General features: G+C 42.9%; 1 protein-coding gene across 2 annotated transcripts in view; it reads left to right on the top strand.

The window, feature by feature from the left end:
* LOC101585743 (immunoglobulin lambda-1 light chain) overlaps window positions 1-18,898 on the top strand; it is a 734,743-nt gene that overhangs the window by 172,866 nt on the left and 542,979 nt on the right. The window contains exons 1-2 of one of the 2 annotated variants that reach the window (XM_023720909.1): window positions 12,382-12,493; window positions 12,610-12,913. The exons of the other annotated variant lie outside the window; for it this stretch is intronic. Of the exons in view, the coding sequence (XP_023576677.1) occupies window positions 12,445-12,493; window positions 12,610-12,913 (353 nt within the window). The 5' untranslated portion in view covers window positions 12,382-12,444. Of the gene's footprint in view, window positions 1-12,381; window positions 12,494-12,609; window positions 12,914-18,898 lie in introns of those variants that run through there. 2 annotated transcript variants of the gene reach the window in all.

The raw sequence follows: 18,898 nt of genomic DNA, 5'->3' as shown, positions 1-18,898 counted from the left end.
CAATTTTTAGGAGACCGAAACAGCAAGATATTCAGTTTGGAAAAGCAAAACTGGAAATACAAACTTTGGAAAAGCTCATGGCAAATCACATTTATGAAAGGAAAATGTAAAGACCCAACACTCTGGTACCATAGCTCTCACCTGAGCAATGTAGGGAAGCTGTTGTCAAGTAAATGGGGAGAGGGGGCTGGGAAATTGGAGCTGACAGACTGGCATGAGGGAAAGGAAAAGTTGCCAAGGACTCCTGGAAGACTGACTTGGTCAGGAGCATGGCTGACCACTTTGGAAAAGTTTGTATTCAACTAGAGTTGTGTTGAGAGAAAGTCTAAAAACCTTCATTGAAAGAAAGACAAGTAAGTGAAATATATTTACTGCTTTAGTCTGTACTGTTTGTGGTGTTATACACCCCTTTTCATTCCTCATGTTGTAATTTATGTATTTTGTCAGTCTGACTAAAAGTTAATAATTGTATTGGTATTTTCAGTGAGCCAGGTTTTTGTTTCTCTCTAGGGTGATATTCTGAGCTACTGTAATTCATTGACTCTTGTTCACATGGACACCCAAGCTATAGAAATGTCTGTGTAGATATGCTCAAATAATAATACAAATTGTTTGTGTAAATTTAAAAATATGACAAGATGATCACTTTTTTTTTTCCAGTTCTGGAACTTTATTTCAAAGTTAGTTCTCATCCACATTCACTGTCTGGAGATTTTTGAACATGGTAACAGGGATGTAAGTTACCAAGGTATACAGCTTGTTTGGTGAATCTTCATTTTGTCCAGGAAATAGAACATTCCTTAGTCCTTGGCCCAGACGGTTTTGTTGAGCCTGGTGTCACTGCACACTTCTGGAGTCTCCATCTTCCTCATGGCAAACTTCTGGATCCCCTTAAGTGCTCCAGGGTCTGCTTCTTGAAGCCCACTCTATGGATGCACTTGTGAATATTGAATGTGTATTCTCGGATCACCACTTTGTTGATGGCCAAACATCCCTTCTTCTTGCCACCCTTCTTTGCAGGAGCCATTCTGCCCAGCCCAAGTTGGAAAGGAAGAGCCAGGGTGATCATTTCTGGTAGGGGATTGTATGAAATGATTTTGAGTCCCCATTGTCAAAATTTTGGCCAGCCTTTACCGTTCAGTGAAAATAGGGCAATGCCCTTTTTTGTGTCTATAGGATTATTTCAGGGGTAGATGTTGCAAATATTCTGTAACACTTCTTGCTATTAAAAAAAAAAAAAGTTTTACAGAACTTAAGCACATAAAACCATATTACTTAATATATTTGTTCCTGAACTTTTTGCGAAATTCCGAACACTGTGTGTCATTTGTGAATCTTTTGCTTCTCTTCCGGTCATCTGCACCTTTTGCACTGATCATGAAGGCAACACCCTCATCCCACCCTCTGTTCCCTGCGACGTGGGCCTGAGGCTTGCTTGGGTGGGCCAGCTTTCTGTTCTTGTTCCTTCTTAGCCTACTCTTCAGCACTTCAAAAAAAAAAAAAAATTCCAGTTCTTCAGAGAAGAGCTGTAATACCATCTTCATCAACTTTCCTCTTCAAAAATCTTCATCTTCCTCATCTTTTCAAGAATCATCTGCATCCCAGCTGGCAGCAGGGATCTGTCTCACTGAGGCTTCATGACACTGCACAGGAGGTTGTGTCTTCTCGGGGTGAGCAGTCCCTACCTTTTTCTCTTGCAGCAGCTTTCTCTGTGTCTTCCAATCCTCTCCTAAAGTCACAGTTACAACCTCTCCAGGGGCATCCTGACTAACATGTCTGTAGTTTAACTTTGTGTGAGAGAGAAGGCTCCTGCTTGAATAGTGCTTGGAGAGTTGGTTCAAATCACATTTTCATTTTCTTCTTCTACCTCTTGCAGGTTCAAAAGTTGGCCTGAGCTGGGGAGATAGCTCAGCGGTCTAAGCACCTGCCTAGCAAGTGCAAGGACTTGAGTTTGATCCCTGGTACCACATACTGTGCCAGCCCAGTGGTGCATGCCTGTGATCTTAGTGCTGGGGAGACTGAGACAGGAGGATCACTAAAAGTCTGAGCTGCATAGTGAGACCCTGCACCCAATAAACAAAATAAATTTTGTTTTTTAAAATGTTGACCTGGCTGCTGTTGGCATTTTTTATGTTCTGGAGGAAAAAAGTTGTTATTTCTGATAAACTCATTTCATAAATTACTCATCCATGTCTATCCTTGTGAAAAACTTCCAAAAGTCCTTCCACAGAAGTTCTCAACAATCTTCCTCAAAAAATCTCAAGGAAATGAAGTAAGAACTTTAGGGGACACATAAAATATGATTTCTCTTGTTTAGAACACAATATTTTGTCATGAAGATCTGAGTTGTTATTTCTGCTCTTCTTTTGGTTGTGTGGCATCGGGCGTGTGCCCTGTCTTGCATCAATTACCTGTAGAATAGGACTAGACAAGATTATGAAAATTAGGAGACCTGACATGTCAAAGCCCATGTAAAATAAAATACACAACTACCATGACTTAAGACTTACAAGTTCTCGACCTTATCCCACCAAATTCTCTAAGATTCGAGTTTCATCTAAACCTCAACAAGAGCAAATGGACTAATAAAAACAAAATGATATAAAAATTATTTTGACCAAATCCCTGACTGACAAAGTCACTCAGCACTTTGGAGATGAGTGCTAAAATTCAGTCACAGTTACATGGACAAAATTCTCCGGATAGCTTTTGTTGATCCAATTTTCTCCTTTAACAGCTATCATAATATATATCAACCCTTACATGGTGTCTTATAAGTGCTTACTAGAGAAACATTTAATGGAAGACGTACAAATAAATACAAATTTACAAGAATGGTCTGCCACAGCCACCTACAGTCAGGGGTGGAAAACTGCAAGACAGGAATTTTGCGCACTGGAAATCAAAAGGCTCTGGGCAAAGGCCTGGAGCTCACTGTAGTGACCCACGGGCATCCATCTGAAGAGCCCCGAGGGCCCATCAGGAGGCTAAAGAATCAACTGGACGCCAGCAGATTTAAATCCAAGGTGAAATGAGGGATGGGACGGGGTGTTAGCTCAGTGGCGGAAGCATCTGCCTGGCAAGTGCAAGGTCCTCCGGTGGGGGGGAAAAAAATCCAAGGTGAAGACTGGAGCGCCTCAAGATAGGTGTGAAAGTGGACGTTAGACTAGAAGGACTCGGAGAGTCTATCCCGAGCCCAGGATTAAAAAGAGAGGAGGGACGCAAAGCGGCCGTGTCCAGCTCCCACTCAGCTGCCTTTGCGGTGCCTTGGGATGCTCCCGGAAAGGCCACGAGGGGGCAGCAAAGGCCTGATTGGGGAAGGACCCTGCTGTTCACGCTGTCCTAGTGTCAAGAGCTGTTTTCTCTTGGGCTCCTATAAAGGGGAACGAATACAGTGTACGATCCAAATTTCTTGTGCCCATTAGTATGTGTACGGAAGGACAAATCGGTGAGCCCTGGGCTCCCCAGTCAAGCCCAGAGTCCGAGGAATGCAGAGGTAGAGGTGAGAATGCTAAATGAGGATCCATTCGGAGGGGAAACAGAAAAGGCTGAGGAGGGATGAGAACCCCTTCTCTGCCTTTGGTCTCTGGGGAAGCGTGGCTGGGTACCTCAGCCACTCACAGACTGTCCTTAACCACACCACACACCTGCGGGCGAAGGAAGTCCTCAGATTCCTTGGCTAGGAATAACCAAATCCCATAATAGGAAAGGTAGAGACACAAAAGTGGGCTCTAAGATGGACAGATAGCTCAGCAGATTAGAGTGCCTGCTTAGGCAGACTCAGGGACCAGGGTCCGATGTCCCGCCTGCTGTGCCAGCCCTGCCTCCGGGGAGCACTAAAATAGCAACTAAGACAGCAGGATCACTATGAGTTTGATCTATGTAGTGACGCCCTGTAGACTCTGTATTAAATACATTAAAAAAAAAAAAGACAAAAAGGGAAAGAAAGAAAAGCTCAGTCTTGCTGTCCAGGGTCACAGAGTCAGTCTAGTCTAAGGCAGGTCAGACTGGAATCCCAGGCAGAAAGCAGATTTGCATGGAAGCTCCTCCCTCCTCCAGGCAGAAGAGGAGATAAGAGAGGTCTGGGGGAGCCAGGCCCAGTGTTGAGGTGTCAGCTGATAGCACTCTCCAGGCAGCTCCACCATGTCCTGGGCTCTGCTGCTCACGATCCTCACTCAGGGCACAGGTGAGGCTTTTAGGGAAGGAGCCACCGGGGAGAGTGGTCTGAGATCATTCCTTCTCCTTGGTCTCACCTGGACTCAGCTCTGACTCCTAAGAGTATTTTTCCCTCACTTTAGGGTCCTGGGCCCAATCAGCTCTGACTCAGTCTCCTTCAGTCTCTGGGACTCTTGGACAGAAGGCCACCATCACCTGTACTGGAACCAGCAATGACATCGGGAAGTATAATTATGTCTCCTGGTACCAACAGCTACCAGGAACATCCCCTAAACTCCTGATTTATGATGTCAGTAGTCGGCCTTCAGGGGTCCCCGATCGCTTCTCTGGCTCCAAGTCTGGCAACACAGCCTCCCTGAGCATCTCTGGACTCCAGGCTGAGGATGAGGCTGACTATTACTGTTGCTCATATGCTGGCAGTAACACTTCACAGTGGTTCAAGTTCATGGGGAAGTGAGACCCAAACCTGGGCTGAACTCACTGAAGATGTTTCCTTAGCCGTGTATGGAGGGTGCTCGTACCATGTAGACCAGAACTTCAGTTTCCTCTGAGCACGGCTCATCTGCCTCAGTGAAATAATAGTGGAAATCCACTCTCTGGCTTATGTCTTTGAGGCATGAATGCACCCTCTGGTCTGAATTCTGTGGGCTCAGGTGGTGTGACTCTCTCTAGTCTTCATAGGCAGGAGCAGAGGCTCAAGTCCACGCCTGCAGGTACAGTTTCTTCAGTTACAGAAAAATCCTCAGAGCAAATATTCTATCTCCCATGATGGTGCTGTCCAGCCTTGGTTCAGTTTTCTGTCAATGACATCTTACTCTCTTTATGTCTACCCCAGCTCTGGGTACCCCTGGGTAGCACTGGTGTCTGTTACTCTTCCCTCATTGTTGGGATAAATACCCAACACACAAAATGAGGGGAGGAAAGGTTTGTTCAGCTCACAGTTACTGGAGGTTTCAGTCCATATTCAGCTGGATCCAAGGCAAAGTGGCACGGGGCAGAGAGCACCAGTTCATGGTGGTGGCAGCAAAGAGCAAGAGGAGCTAAGGGAGGAGCAGCAGCAACAATGGCGACAGAGAGCAAGTCTGTCTTTCTTGAGTTGCATTCAGGCTTTCCACCTGAGGGTGGGGGAAGTACTCACACCCATAATCCCAGCAGTACTAAGATGTATAATCCCAATGGATCATGAGTTAATCTCAAACTCTAGAAGTCCCCACCCCATGACTGCATGAGGCTTTGCGGGGATAGCTAGACACAAACCGTAACACCCATATACTTCCCCTAGGGATGAATAGCAGTGACCGATATTCTACGTAGGCATGAATCAGCTAGCAGTGGAGGACCAAACCTCCTTAACCCACCCCTTCCAGGAAAGTGCTCATCTGCGCAGGTATACTTGCTATGCAGTTTGTTTCCCCATTTGAGTTCATTTAGCAATATTGCCCTAGCGACTGTTCTTGGATACCTACTAGTTGACCATAGTTTTGTGCCATCTCACTCTCATCCTATGATTGTCTGTTGGATCAATATTGCTTAAGTGACTAGACTTGTAATCTTATTGATTAATTGTAGTTCTGTCCCACCTTAAGCCCACCTCTTCCCACAGCTTTGCTCAATAAAACACCCTTGGGCCCTGCCCCTTAGCTCAGATGTTTAAGTGGCTGCTTCAAAAAAGCAGTCAGCCTCAGGTTGCCCTGGTTCGATCCCCACAACTCCAGACAGCCAAACATGCCCTTAAGGCATTCTGAGCCAGCAAAAAACAAAACAAAACAAAACAAAAAACACCCTTGAGAAGCAGGGTTGGTAGACCACCCACTTTCTGGGCCCTCTTGTTCCCCTCTCAGATAGATGCTTTCTTTCTCTCAATAAATTCTTCCCACTCTTAACCTCCATTGTTCCTTGGATTCACTCTTTGATTTCAAAGAATGTGCACTTGGGAAAAGGCAAAAACACTTCTTAGTCATTTGTCACTGCTGAGTTGTGTGCCAGGGAATTCACATCCAGACGAAATTTTGCCAAGAAACCAGGTTTCTCATGTCATTTGTTCTATAGTTTAGCAAAATCTCCAACAGTAAATCTGAGAATAATTCCCTTGAGGGCAAGAAGATAGGTGATTAGTTTGGATTGTGGGACCTTGGGCCTAAAACAAAAGCAGGAAGATCTGCTCATGATGGATATAGTTTCCACAAACAGGAAAATATAGACAAGAATCTGGGCCTCATCCAGGCATTTCTTACTCAGCATCCCAAGGTGTCACAGTGCCAGCACTTTGGCAAATCAGCTTCTTTGGATGGAACAGTCCCAGTGAGGACAGTCATTGTAGGAAGGTTGTCAGTGCTTGGCAGTGTTGAGGCACACAGAATTCTTCCAGTTCTGCCTGGACTTCTTTTCCAGAAATATGTGTTTTACCTTTATCAGAGACTAAAGAAGGGCAAAGAGGGGTTGGTGGGCAGTGCCATGGATAGTGAGAGGTTGGAGACCTGCTTCTCTGCCAGTTCACTCACTTTTCTAATTCCTATGGTCCCATGCCCCTTGTTCCCTACACATAGCCGCTGAGAAATTGTACAGGTGTCTCAGGATGGTTCTCACTGCATACTAGGTTTGACTACCTCAGCTCCACTGACACCAATCTGATTTTAGGCTCCAAACCTGTATAGCTTTCCAGGTTTCTGTTCCTAACATACTTGATTGTTGATGGTTTTCAGTCTTTTTTCTGTCCATTCATCGGAAGGGAGAAGAGGAGCAGGTGGCAGTTTAGGGTGTCAGCCCAAGGAAGTTTTAAAGATCTGTTTTATCCTGTCAGTTACAGGAAGGTATCTTGAGTCTAGAGGTTGTATGGTGAACAGTGGGCAATGTGAGAAAGAAAACTTTGTGATAGAATCTCCAGGGAACAAATTTCTACAATTGGCAGTTACTGTCAAATAGTCACTGAACAGTGGTACTATCATAGACAGCTAAGTTGGGCAGAAATATTATAGGCAGTCAGAAAGAGCTAGGACCTCAAAGGAGAGGGTGCAGAAGATGAGAACTCACTACAACTGTAGAGGAGGCACACTGGTTGAAGGCAAGACCTCCAGACAAAGACAAAGATACATGACTTCTACATCTACACACTTCCCAGAGGGATAAACACTAAGGATTGATACTCTAAATAGACGTCAGTCATCTGGGTGGGGGACATGACCCACCCCTTCCAGGGACGGGCCTTGTCTACAGGCAATTTTAAATGTAAAGGAAATCTTAAAACCTGTATTTATAACACTATACAAGAATGGAACTAGGAAGCGCAGCCCATTTCCAGTTAGAGAATGGCAAAAGTGAAGGAGCAAAACATTCCCAATGCCAGCTGCAGGGTAAGTGTGGCTCAAGGTGGGCGGGGGCACATCCTGTTAGGTTCTGCTTGCTTTCAAGTTTTTCAAAGACTTATCATCTCAAGAACAGCTGGACTTAGTCTGGGACAATGATGTATTCTTCCTGCTCCCTATAACCTGGGCCTCCTTGTTGTGTGATAGTAGCCCCAATTAGCTTGCATAGGATAAATTCTGCCTAATAATGTAGGACAAGATGTGTAAGTAACTGTAAAATATCCTGTTATTTGCTTCTTGTACTTCCCCTTGAAAACCTGTATAGGTAACTGTTTTACTCCAAGATGGGGCTGGTGACTTGGACCTCAGTGTCCTGTAGCTTGCTAGTGTAATAAAGCTGCATGCCTTCCAAGTTCCTTCAGTACTATGACATCTCTCTGGTCTGATCCCAGGTTCCACAACACTTGTACTTCCCATGTGCACTAGTTAAGTGGCTTGCTTTCCCATTGGATCAATATTTGCCTAAGCAGCTATACTTGCAATCTTTTTTTTTTTTTTTTTTTGGCAGAACTGGGGATTGAACTCAGGCCCTTGCGCCTGCCAGGGAAGCACTTATTCTACTGGGCCATCTCCCCGGCCTATACTTATGATCTTACTGGCCTTGTCCCACCTTATAGAAACTCTGTGATGTGATTCCTTCCCCATTAGACCAATATTACCTAACCAGCTATGCTTGTAATCTTACTGGATGATCATAATTTTGTCCCACCTTATTCCCACCTCATGGTTTCATATTCATCTCTTGGTTTTCCTCTTTAAAACTTCCTTTGAGAAGTGGGCTTGTGGACAATCCACTTTCCTAGTCCCTTTGTCTCTCTTAGATAGAATCTATTTTTTCCTCAATAAATATTTCATATTCTTAACCTCCCTGTTTTGATAGAGGGGGAATATAACTCTCAATCTGCTAGATGTCAAGTAATTCATGTTCTCTAAAATGGAAGAACAAATTCTAGGAACAACAGAAGTTACAAGCAGAATCTATTTATTGGGGAAAGAAAGCTTCTGTTAAAGAGACAGAAAGAGTCCCCAGTGGATGGCCAAAGACACTGCTTTTCAAGGGAATTTTCTAGAGCAAAGCCACAAGATGAGGAGATCTAAGGTGGGAAAAAACTGTAACCAACTAATAAGATTACAAGTATAGTCACTCAAGTAACATTGATCCAATGGGAAATCACAAGGTGGGACAGAACTATGTGTAACACAAATAACCAGCTGAGGGCTGGGCAGATAGCTCAGCTGTCTAAGCACCTGCCTGGCAAGTGCAAGGACCCAGGTACAATCCCCAGTACCACAGGCCATGCCGGCCCCGGAACCCACGCCAGCCACTGAAACTGGGGATGGTGGTGCGACCTGCAATCCCAGTGCTGGGGACACTGGGAGACAGGAGGATCACTATGAGTCCAAGCTGCATGGCAAGACCATGTTCCAAATAAATAAATAAAAGATTAATAACCAGCAGAAACCACCAGGTTTGTGTAAAGACCATATGGCATGAAATTTATTGTGCCTTGGTTCAGGAAGAGAATGACAAAACTGTCTGCCCTGAGCAAAGAGACCTGTGTCCCTTTTATATGGATGGAAAGAAGGCAGGGAACTTTAGATGGGAAAATCCCAAGGGACATCTGTGGTCAAAGATTTTGGGCAATCTTGCATCTCAATGGGCTGAATTCTTGTAAATTTTGGGTTGTTCCCAGATGTCTCCAGGACTGCATCCTTCCTTGTACTGTCTTATGCCCTTCCCTGTGTTTTCCAGTGACAGCCTCAATGTTGAGCTGAGTTCCCTGCAGGGGTAGTACTTGTGCTGGCAAGCAGGCTGGGGGATAGGAGAGTCAGGCTGGGTTGGAGACTTACACTATGGTTGACCAACAAGATTATAAGTATGATCGCTTAGGTAATATTGACGTGTGTGGGTGTTATCCTTCTGTCTTTTGGCCTGAGGTCTGGCCTTTAACTGATGTGCCTCCCCCGTGGTTGCAATGTGTTCTTGTTCTCTGCTCTGACTCGAAGTCCTATCCTTGTCTGACTGCCTGTAATCGTACTACCTAACTTAGCTGTCTGCAATAGTTCCTTAGAATTCATTCTTCAGTTTTGGGGAACATGAACCTGGCACACTGGACATCTTTCAGATTAGTTATATATTTTCCTTACATCATTTGGAGGTCCTTATATCATCCCTATATCAAGAGGATTCTACAATGTTTTCATCAAAATAAGGAATTTAATGAGACAGTGTGTAGTTTTCTCCCTGTTCTCATACTGACTTTGGAGCTCCTTGGATCTGTAGATTTGAGCAACCATAAGTTTAGCTGTTACTTTTGTCTGTATTTCTTCTCTCTCAAGGAAACGCATCACCTGTTTCATAGGTCATGTGACTATCCCATAGGTTACTGCTGTTTTTTCCTCTCTTGGGGAGATTCTGTTTTTCTTGTTTGTATTTTCCCCTCTGTGTTTTACCTTGATTAGTTTCTTTTATTCATAGACCTTCAGGATCACTCACTTATTTACAGTGTCTGATCTTCAATTCATATCTCCTAGGATAGTTGAATAGTTTCCATCTACAATCATTCCACTCAGCTCTCTCTCTCTCTCTGTCTCTCTGTTTCTGTCTCTGTCTCTGTCTCTCTCTCTGTGTCTTTGTCTCTCTCTGTGTCTGTCTCTCTCTGTGTCTTTGTCTCTCTGTGTCTCTGTCTCTGTCTCTGTCTCTCTCTCTCTCTCTCTCTCTCTCTCTTTCTTTCCTTTTTGGCTTTTTGATAGGGCCTCACTGTGTACTTCTGGACTTGAACTCACTGTATAGCCCAAGGTATGCTTCAACTTCTGGCAATCCTCCTGCGTCAGCCTCCTGAGTGCTGGAATTATAGGCAAGTTCAACTATTCCTGGTCAATCCTCTTGTACCCCTGACTTTCCTTCCTGTACTTTTCTAGGTTTACATTCACTACAATATAATTGCCCTTACTTTGGGAATGATTTTTATAGTAGCTGTCCTGAAGCCTTTGTCAGAGAAATCCAATACATCTGTCATGACAAATCATTCATCTTTATTAGGGTAGTAAAGATTTTCTCAATTTTTATATGCCAAAATATTTGGATTTTACCCTGGATGTACAAAGTATTATTTTATGCAGCCCCACACCTGCTTACATTCTATCTGGATGTTTTTATTTTAATAATCTGTCCACTTGAGTTTAGAGCACAGGTTCTAACCTTCCATGAGTAAATAATAACTTTTCTTTCAGTTCAATCTACAAAATCTTTAAAATACTATTTGCATTTATCTTTTATTGGTATCACCTAGAAACTGTTTTTTTTGTTTGTTCCTTAACTATATTTTCAGTTTTCTTGTCTTCTTTAGTATCAGAACTATGTGTGTAAAGTTTAGAGGTGAATTCATAAATACATAAGAAAATCAAGGAAGGATTTTGCATTTCCAGCCTCATCCCTCTCCACAATTTCTCTAGTTCTTCCTGGTATCTGCTATTCTTTTTGTTTCCTCTGGTAAAGAGAACTGAGCCATTTATAACTGTGCACATTTTTTTCTTAATACATGTGTTCAGGATAAGTACAGGAAGACAGAGGAGCAAAGCCAAGCAGTTCGTGCTCTCCTCTTGGAGAGATAGATCTATAATAAAAACATTAGTTCCTTCCAGTCTCCACTGTGGCTGCTGTCAATTTGAGAGAATGTCCTGGAGGCTGGGATATTTTAAAATGGACAGCAGAAAGAAACAAAGGGAAAAGAAAATATGTCTACACCAACCTACTCTGAGGAGTTGGAGGAGTCACTTTTCTGTGATGCAACCCTGAACCAGGGTTGTCTTGCCTCATATGTGGCCCAGTTCACTTCCAGGACCACCTGAAGTCCAGGCCAGAAGAGAACAGAGAACAAAGAGAAACTAATCACTGGATCAGTGATCCTTTAGTGTGCCTCTCTCTACTCTTTCTTCATATGACTTACATTTTAAGGCTTATGAACAGCTGCTCCATGCATTCTGGTCTGACATTTCTTTTTTATCTTCATTGGGTGAGATAGGAGACAGTGTGGGCTTACTGTATTTTATCTAGAGGCAGCCAGAGGACAAAGGAGTAGGGTACTAGAGAGGATTAGAAGGAACCAGTTAGCCTGTCCTGAGTTGAAGGGAAAGAAGGAAGAAGGGGTGAGGAGCATAGCAGGGATGGCCAGCTCCCATTCACTTCCTTCCCTGATGTTTGGGGTCTTCCATGTGATGCCACCATGGGTCAGTGATGGCTTGATTTTGGGAGGGTGTCTGCTGTGGTTTGCTTACTCTGTAGAATGCTCCAGAATTTTATGCTCTGGATTCCCTCATGAGGAGGACACACATCCTTTGTGTTTCAAATATGTGGCATTGAAAAAAAAATTTAATGCCAATAAATGGGCACAGTGCTCAGTTGTCGCCTGACTGAAGTTGCTGTAGAAACCTGATGATAAAAGTGAAACAAAACCCATGCTGAGGGCCTGAGGCATCTGAAGAGAAGTCTCTAGCTCTTCCTGGGAAAGGAGTATGCTTCATGACATTCCTTTATGGCTTCCCCACAGCTAGGGAAAGGGAAGCCTTTGGATATCATGTACTAGAACCATTATGAATGCCACAGATGGAAGGATAAAGACATCTCTGGTCTGGCTCCTTTTGAATCCACTATCATGGATTCATTGTGCCTTTACTCAGAAAGTTCAAAGAAGTTTTACTAATTCAGTCAACCACTGCTGCCCAGAGAGGTGGAAAGATCTAGAGAACAGAGCAAGTCTCAGTAGGATGAAGAGGGGCAGGTGCAGGAAACAGATTTGCATGGAAGTCCCTCCCTCCTCTAAGGCAGGGGAGGGAGATAAGAGAGTCCTGGAGGATCCAGGCCAACTGCTGAGGTGTCAGGAGGCTGGGCTTCAGGAGTGTCTCCATGATGGCCTACACTCTGCTTCTCTTCACCCTCCTCACTCAAGTCAAAGGTGAGGCCCCCGAAAAGGGACCACAGGGACCACTGAGTTGATGCTTTGTCTCTTCTTCCTCCTCAGGGTCACCGAGCCCAGCACTGACTCACTAGATGTGTTCCTTCTTGTTTCAGAGTCCTGGGCCCAGTCTTCTCTGACTCAGCGTCCCTCAGTCTCTGGGTCTCCTGGAGAGAGGGTCACCATCTCCTGTGATGGAACCAGCAGTAACATTGGGAGTTATAGTGGTATCTCCTGGTACCAAAAGCATCCAGGAGCGCTCCACAAACTCCTGATTTATGACACCAGTAGTCGGCCTTCAGGGGTCCCTGATCGCTTTTCGGGCTCCAAGTCTGGCAACACAGCCTCCCTGAGCATCTCTGGACTTCGGCCTGAGGATGAGGCTGACTATTACTGTTGCTCCTATGCAGGCAGCAACACTTCACAGTGGTCCAAGTTCATGGGGAAGTGAGACCAAAACCTGCACTGAGCTTACTGGTCCCTTCTTATTGTAAAGATGTGTGCTCAGCCTGGTGCTGAGAGGGTGCACGCCACATAAACTTGAAACTCACTTCTCTCTTAGGCCTGCTGTGTCTTAGAATGATTTCTAAAGGAAGTACTACTTCCCCTTTATTGGCTCTTCAGAATGTGGCTCTCTCACTGTTTGTTTGATTTCATGTGCTATATTATCATCAACTCTTCAACAGCAGGTTTATAGAAAATGGAGTAGCTCTCAGGAAAATCCTCACCTCTCGCTGCCTCCATCACCCACACTTCAGACTTCCTGTGTTTAATTCTGTAGATATTATGTGTTTCTACTGGATTCTGTATCCTCCATAGCTAAGTCACCATCTTTACTGGGTTGTTCGTGAGCATGACTGCTGGTGAAATAACACAACAGAGAAATTCACTGAGCATTGCTGAGGGGAGGAGCACAAAGGAGAGAATACTCTATTTCTTACAGAATCCCAGTTTTTATCTATATCTCCAAGGAAACTGAGCTGAGGAGAACTTGAGCTGAGACTCTGTACTTTGTCAGAATTGTCCCTCCCATCAGATTTTTTTTTTTTTTGAGATAGGGTCTCCCTAAGTTGTTCAGGCTGCTTTGAGCAGACTTGGTAGACCAGGCTGGCATCAATCTCACAATGATCTTCCTACCTCAGCTTTGTGCTGTGATTACAAGCATGCACCAGCATGCCTTGCTCCATCAGATCTTTGAACTTTGGTCTGGGAAGTGCCATGCAGGTAGACTTTCTCTGTATTAGGATGTGCTATTGTTCCAGAAAGGAGAGATCTCTGATATGGCATGTGCACCCCTTCTTGGAGGTGAGTCCCCAACATTATCTGGTTTTCTAAGATGAGACACTCCAATTTCCACTTGAAATCTTAGTCATAACAGTTGACAAAGTTCATGTATACATGCATATCTAACCAAGAATTCTCTCAACATCCAACATCCAGTCGAACACAGCATCATTTCCCAGATGACCAACTCTTCCTTGTTTGCCAGAATTTCCCAGTTTTAGCACCAAATGTTCTCTGCCTTGGCAGCTGTCTCATTCCTGGACAAATCAGTGTGGAAGATACTTTACCTGAGAGCCCAGGCTTTCTGTTTAATTTTTAACACACACACACACACACACACACACACACACACACACACACATCATCATCATCATCATCATCATCATCATCATCATCATCATCATCATCATCATGATCGTCATCGTCATGGTCATCAGCATCATCTCTTCCCCTTTACCTTTTTCCTTCCCAATGGAAGTTTGTAGCTTTACTCGTTAGTCCTCCAGGCAGGGACAGAAACAAACCTTGAGCTCTAAGCAAATGATTCTCAGAAACAGTGGGTAGGAGCCCTGGGACAGGAGACCTAGAATACTGCCCTGAGTTCTGGCTTTGTCTATGTAAAGCCGGTCAGAAGCTGTACTAGAGAGTGGAGAAGGTGCTTTTGTGGTATCCTATCTGGCATCTGAGATGAGATTTAATCCCACCTATAGTATCATCAGCGGGACTCTAGAATCATTATCTACACATGCGGAGGAGGGCAGGCATCACCAATGCACGTTCTAGTGTTTATCCTCTAAGACAGGTGGACCAAAAGTTCCTCATAAGAATGTGTTGAGTAATTTTGTAGTAAGGAGTATTATACAGAATAACTACAAGTTTAGAGAATATGATTTTGCAAATATGAAACAATGTGTTTATATGCTGTGTCTCTCTACGTCTGCACATGTCTGTGTAAAGAGATACAAGGGAAGAGATGGACACATTGACAGGGACAGAGAGTCAGAGCTGCAGAGAGAGAAGCTTACGGAAAACTAGAAAAGAGAGTCACATCCCTGAATGATAATAGGAGAAAATAAAAAAGGACTAAGGCATATATTAAGACAGCATGCAGGTGTTGGTGGCACATGCCTAAAACCCCAGAAGTCTGGGAGACTGAGGCAGGCAGATTAGAAGGTGGAGCGTGACCTTAGTGAATTAGCAAGACTGTTTCAAAATCCCATTTTTGAATTGGATCTTTACATTTTAGGGACCTAATTTTTTTTTTGTTGTTGTTCTTTATATATTCTAGACAGAATATGGACTGTTTGAGTGATTGTTGGTTAAGATTTTTTTACAATTTGTAGGTTGTCTTTTCTCTCTGTTGGTGATTTTCTTTGACATGCAGAAACTTCTCAATAAGATGATATCCTAATTGTTGAGTCTTTGCAGTATTTCCCATACAGCTTGGAATTTTTTTTTAAATAAACTATCTGCCTACCTTATGACTTCAAGATTTCCACCTACATTATCTTCCAGGAGATTTAGTGTTTCTGTTTTAGTGTTTAGATCTTTAATCCATTTTGACTTTAGTTTAGTGGATGGCAATAGACCCAGGTCTAGTTTTAGTTTTCAGCTAAAAGGGTGGAGTGCTAGCTTTTCCAGCACCACTTGCTAAAGAGGCTATCTTTCTTTCAGTGAACATACTTGGTGCCTTTGTCAAAGATAAGATGGATGAGTGTGTTTGTAGTTGTGTCTGCATTCTCTAATCAGCACCAGTGATCCTCAGGTCTATTGTTTTTTTTTTTTTTTTGCCAGTGCCATGCTGATTTTATCACAGTAGTTTTGTAGTATATTTTCAAGTCAGGGATTGTAATGCCTCCTGCCAAGACTACCTTTGATATTCTAGGACTTTTCTAGGTCCAAATAAGTTTTAAGAATGAATTCTGTAGCTCTGTGAGGTATGTTGGTGGCATTTTGATAGAGATTGTATTAAATCTGTATAAAAAAATTGGGAGTATGGTCATTTTCACAATGTTAGTTCTTCCTGTCCAGGAGCAAGGAATATCTTTGTTTTCTGAAATTCTCTTGAATTTCCTTTTTTCAGATTATTGTAATTTTCATTCTATAGATCTTTTATTTCCTTTGTTAGGTTAATTCCTAAGTATTTCTTTTTTGGGATGCTACTGTGAAGGGCCCTGTGGTTCTAATTTCTTAGATAAATTATTATCTGTGTAGGGCAATGCTATTGATTTTTAGTTATTGATTTTGTAACCTGCTATGCTACTGAATTTATTTATTAATTCTAGGAGCTTCTTGGTGGAGTTTTGTGGGTCTTCTAAGTAGAGTATCATGTCATATCAAACAGTGATAGATTAACTTCTTGTTTACTTATTCTTACTCCTTTAATTTTTCTCTCTTCTCTCATGGCTCTAGTTAATGATTCAAGAACTATAATGAATAGAAGTGGTGATAGAGGACATCCTTATCTTGTACATAATTTGAGAGTAAAAACTTTCAATTTTCCTCCATTTAGAAGTATGCTGGCTGTTGGACTGTCATAGATGGTTTTTAGATTAGCAATTCTAACCAGATTATGGTGTAGGCCATCTGTTCCAATTTTCTGTATGGCTTTGACCATGAACGAGTGTTGGACTTTGTCAAACTCTTTTCTGCATCAATTGAGATGATCACTTGCTTTTTTGTTTTGAATCTTTTAATATGGTGTATCACATTTATAGCTTTGCACATGTTGAACCATTCTTGCATCCCTGGGATGAATCTTACCTGGTCATATTATTATTATTTTGTATTTTAGGGGAGGGTCTACAGGGAGTTCAGGGTCTCATTTCTAGATCGGACTCATAGTGATCTGCCTGTTTACAGCCTCCCAAGAGCTGGGATTACAGGCACGCACCACCATGCCCAGTTTCAATTGCCATCTCAGTGCACTCAGGGGGCAAGGCTGGCACGGCAGGCCTGGGAATTAACCCCCAACCCCTGCGTCTGCCCAAGCAGGCACTTTAATCCGCTTAGCTATTTGGCTGGCCCTCCACTTCAACTTTAAATAGGGAGAGTATCAAGAAAATTTCAAACGTATTTAAAACAGCCATGTGTAGGGCCAGCCAGATAGCTCAGTGGATTAAAATGCCTGCTTAGTGGGGGCCTGGCCTTAGCTCAGTTGTTTAAGTGGCTGCTTCCACAAAGCTGTCAGCCTCAGGTTGCTGTAGTTCAATCCCCACAACACTCCAGCCAGCCAAACCACCCCTTAGGGCATTTAGAGAAAAAAAAAAAAAAAAACAAAACCTTAAAATGCCTGCTTAGGCAGACACAGGGGCTGGGGGTTCGATCCCTGAGCCTGCTGTACCACTCCTGCCCTCAGGATGCCCTGAGACGGCAATGGAGACCGGGCATGGTGGCATGCGCCTGTAGTCCCAGCGCTTGAGGCTGAAAACAGGAGGATCACTACAAGTCCGATCTACATAGTGAGACCCTGTACACCCTATACACCCTATCCTAAATTCATAGATAAATTAATTAATTAATTAATAAAATAGCCATGTGCATATGCTCCTCTCAAAGTAAGTTGTTTCTCAACTGTGACAGGATAACTTTCTTTAAAACCTATCAGTGGTTGAAAACGTTAAATCAAAAATGCTTTCAATACCACGGTACAGTGAACATTATAATTTAGCCCACCCTATTTTATTTTTATTTTTTATTTTTTTTGGTGGAACCTGGGATTGAACTCAGGCCCTTGCGCTTGCCAGGGAAGCACTTATTCCACTGAGCCATCTCCCCAGCCCCCAGCCCACCCTATTTTAAAAGTGCTCAGAATACTTTTGTCAATGTACCATTGGGCAAACTCCTCTAGCACAAAACTTATAGTGAAGTATAGAATATCTCATGTAATTTTTGGACTATTATGCTGAAAGTAGAAAGCAGAATAACTATAGTAGTCTATTATCCCACCATTGTATATTCAAAAATTGTGAAGTGGAATCATTGTAAATGAGAGACAGTCTGCGCTCTATAGAAATGCACAATATGGGAGCTTCTCACTTGGAGCATGGCCAGCGTCAGCAAACTTAGATTCTGCTCCTTCCTTAGACATTATATGCTGCTTTACAAGTGAGCACAAGCAGAGAAACACAGAACAGAGATGGAATAATAAAACATAATCTTGGCTTAAGGCTGCCTCTGTCAGAATCTGGTTTACCTCATTTCAACCTGACTTCTATGCCCTCAGCCTTCCTGTACTTGCTTTTCAATGCAACACACACACACGCACACACACACACACACACACACACACACACACCCCTCGAAGCCCTAATGAATTTGTGTGCAAGGGTCATGGTGACTTCGTCTCCTAGCCTTGAAACTCTGTTAGAAAAGATCTTGTCATTGCCCCCTTAAAAATACTAGCACCATGACACATATAAATCTACGTGGTACAATTCAGCGTTTCAGTACATTTACACATAAAACAACACAAAGTAATTAGCATACCTGACACCTCAGATACTTGTCCCTTCTCTGTGTGAAATATGCAGATCTTCTCTTATAGCTATTTTGAAATATACAAAACGTTTTTGTTAACTATAGTCCTCCTGCTATGAAATAGCACACCTCAATTCATTTTCCTATCTAACTGTATCTTTATACCCGTGTTCAAACTGTGCATCCTTCCTTGCTTCCTAAACCATTTCTCCACTCTCTAGTTCTATGAAATCCACTGTTTTAGATCCTACATAAAACTAAGATCATGTGCTTTTACCTTTGAGCGCCTGACTTATTTTGCATAGCACTATATTCTCTACATTTACTCAGATTATACAAAGAGATGAGTTCTTTTTCCTTGAGGCTGAATAGTATTCCTTTGTGTATCTGTATAATATTTGCTTTGCTCATTCACTTATTGATGAACATTAAGGTTGATTCTACAGTTTTTTATTGTGTATAATGCTGTAATACATTTAAGAGTGCTGATGTCTTTTCAATACATTAATTTCCTTTTCTTGTGGGTGGGGGAGGCACATGATGCTTTTGTTCCTTTACAAAAGTTTTACCATTTAGCAAGTATAAGCACATACACACAAACTAATCTCTCTCTCTCTCTCTCTCTCTCTCTCTCTCTCTCTC

Source organism: Octodon degus, unplaced genomic scaffold (genome assembly GCF_000260255.1).
Source record: "Octodon degus isolate 3935 unplaced genomic scaffold, OctDeg1.0 scaffold00079, whole genome shotgun sequence".
Classification (NCBI taxonomy): domain Eukaryota; kingdom Metazoa; phylum Chordata; class Mammalia; order Rodentia; family Octodontidae; genus Octodon; species Octodon degus.
The sequence above is the reverse complement of the archived record's forward strand: the minus strand, read 5'-3'. Positions and strand labels throughout refer to the sequence as shown.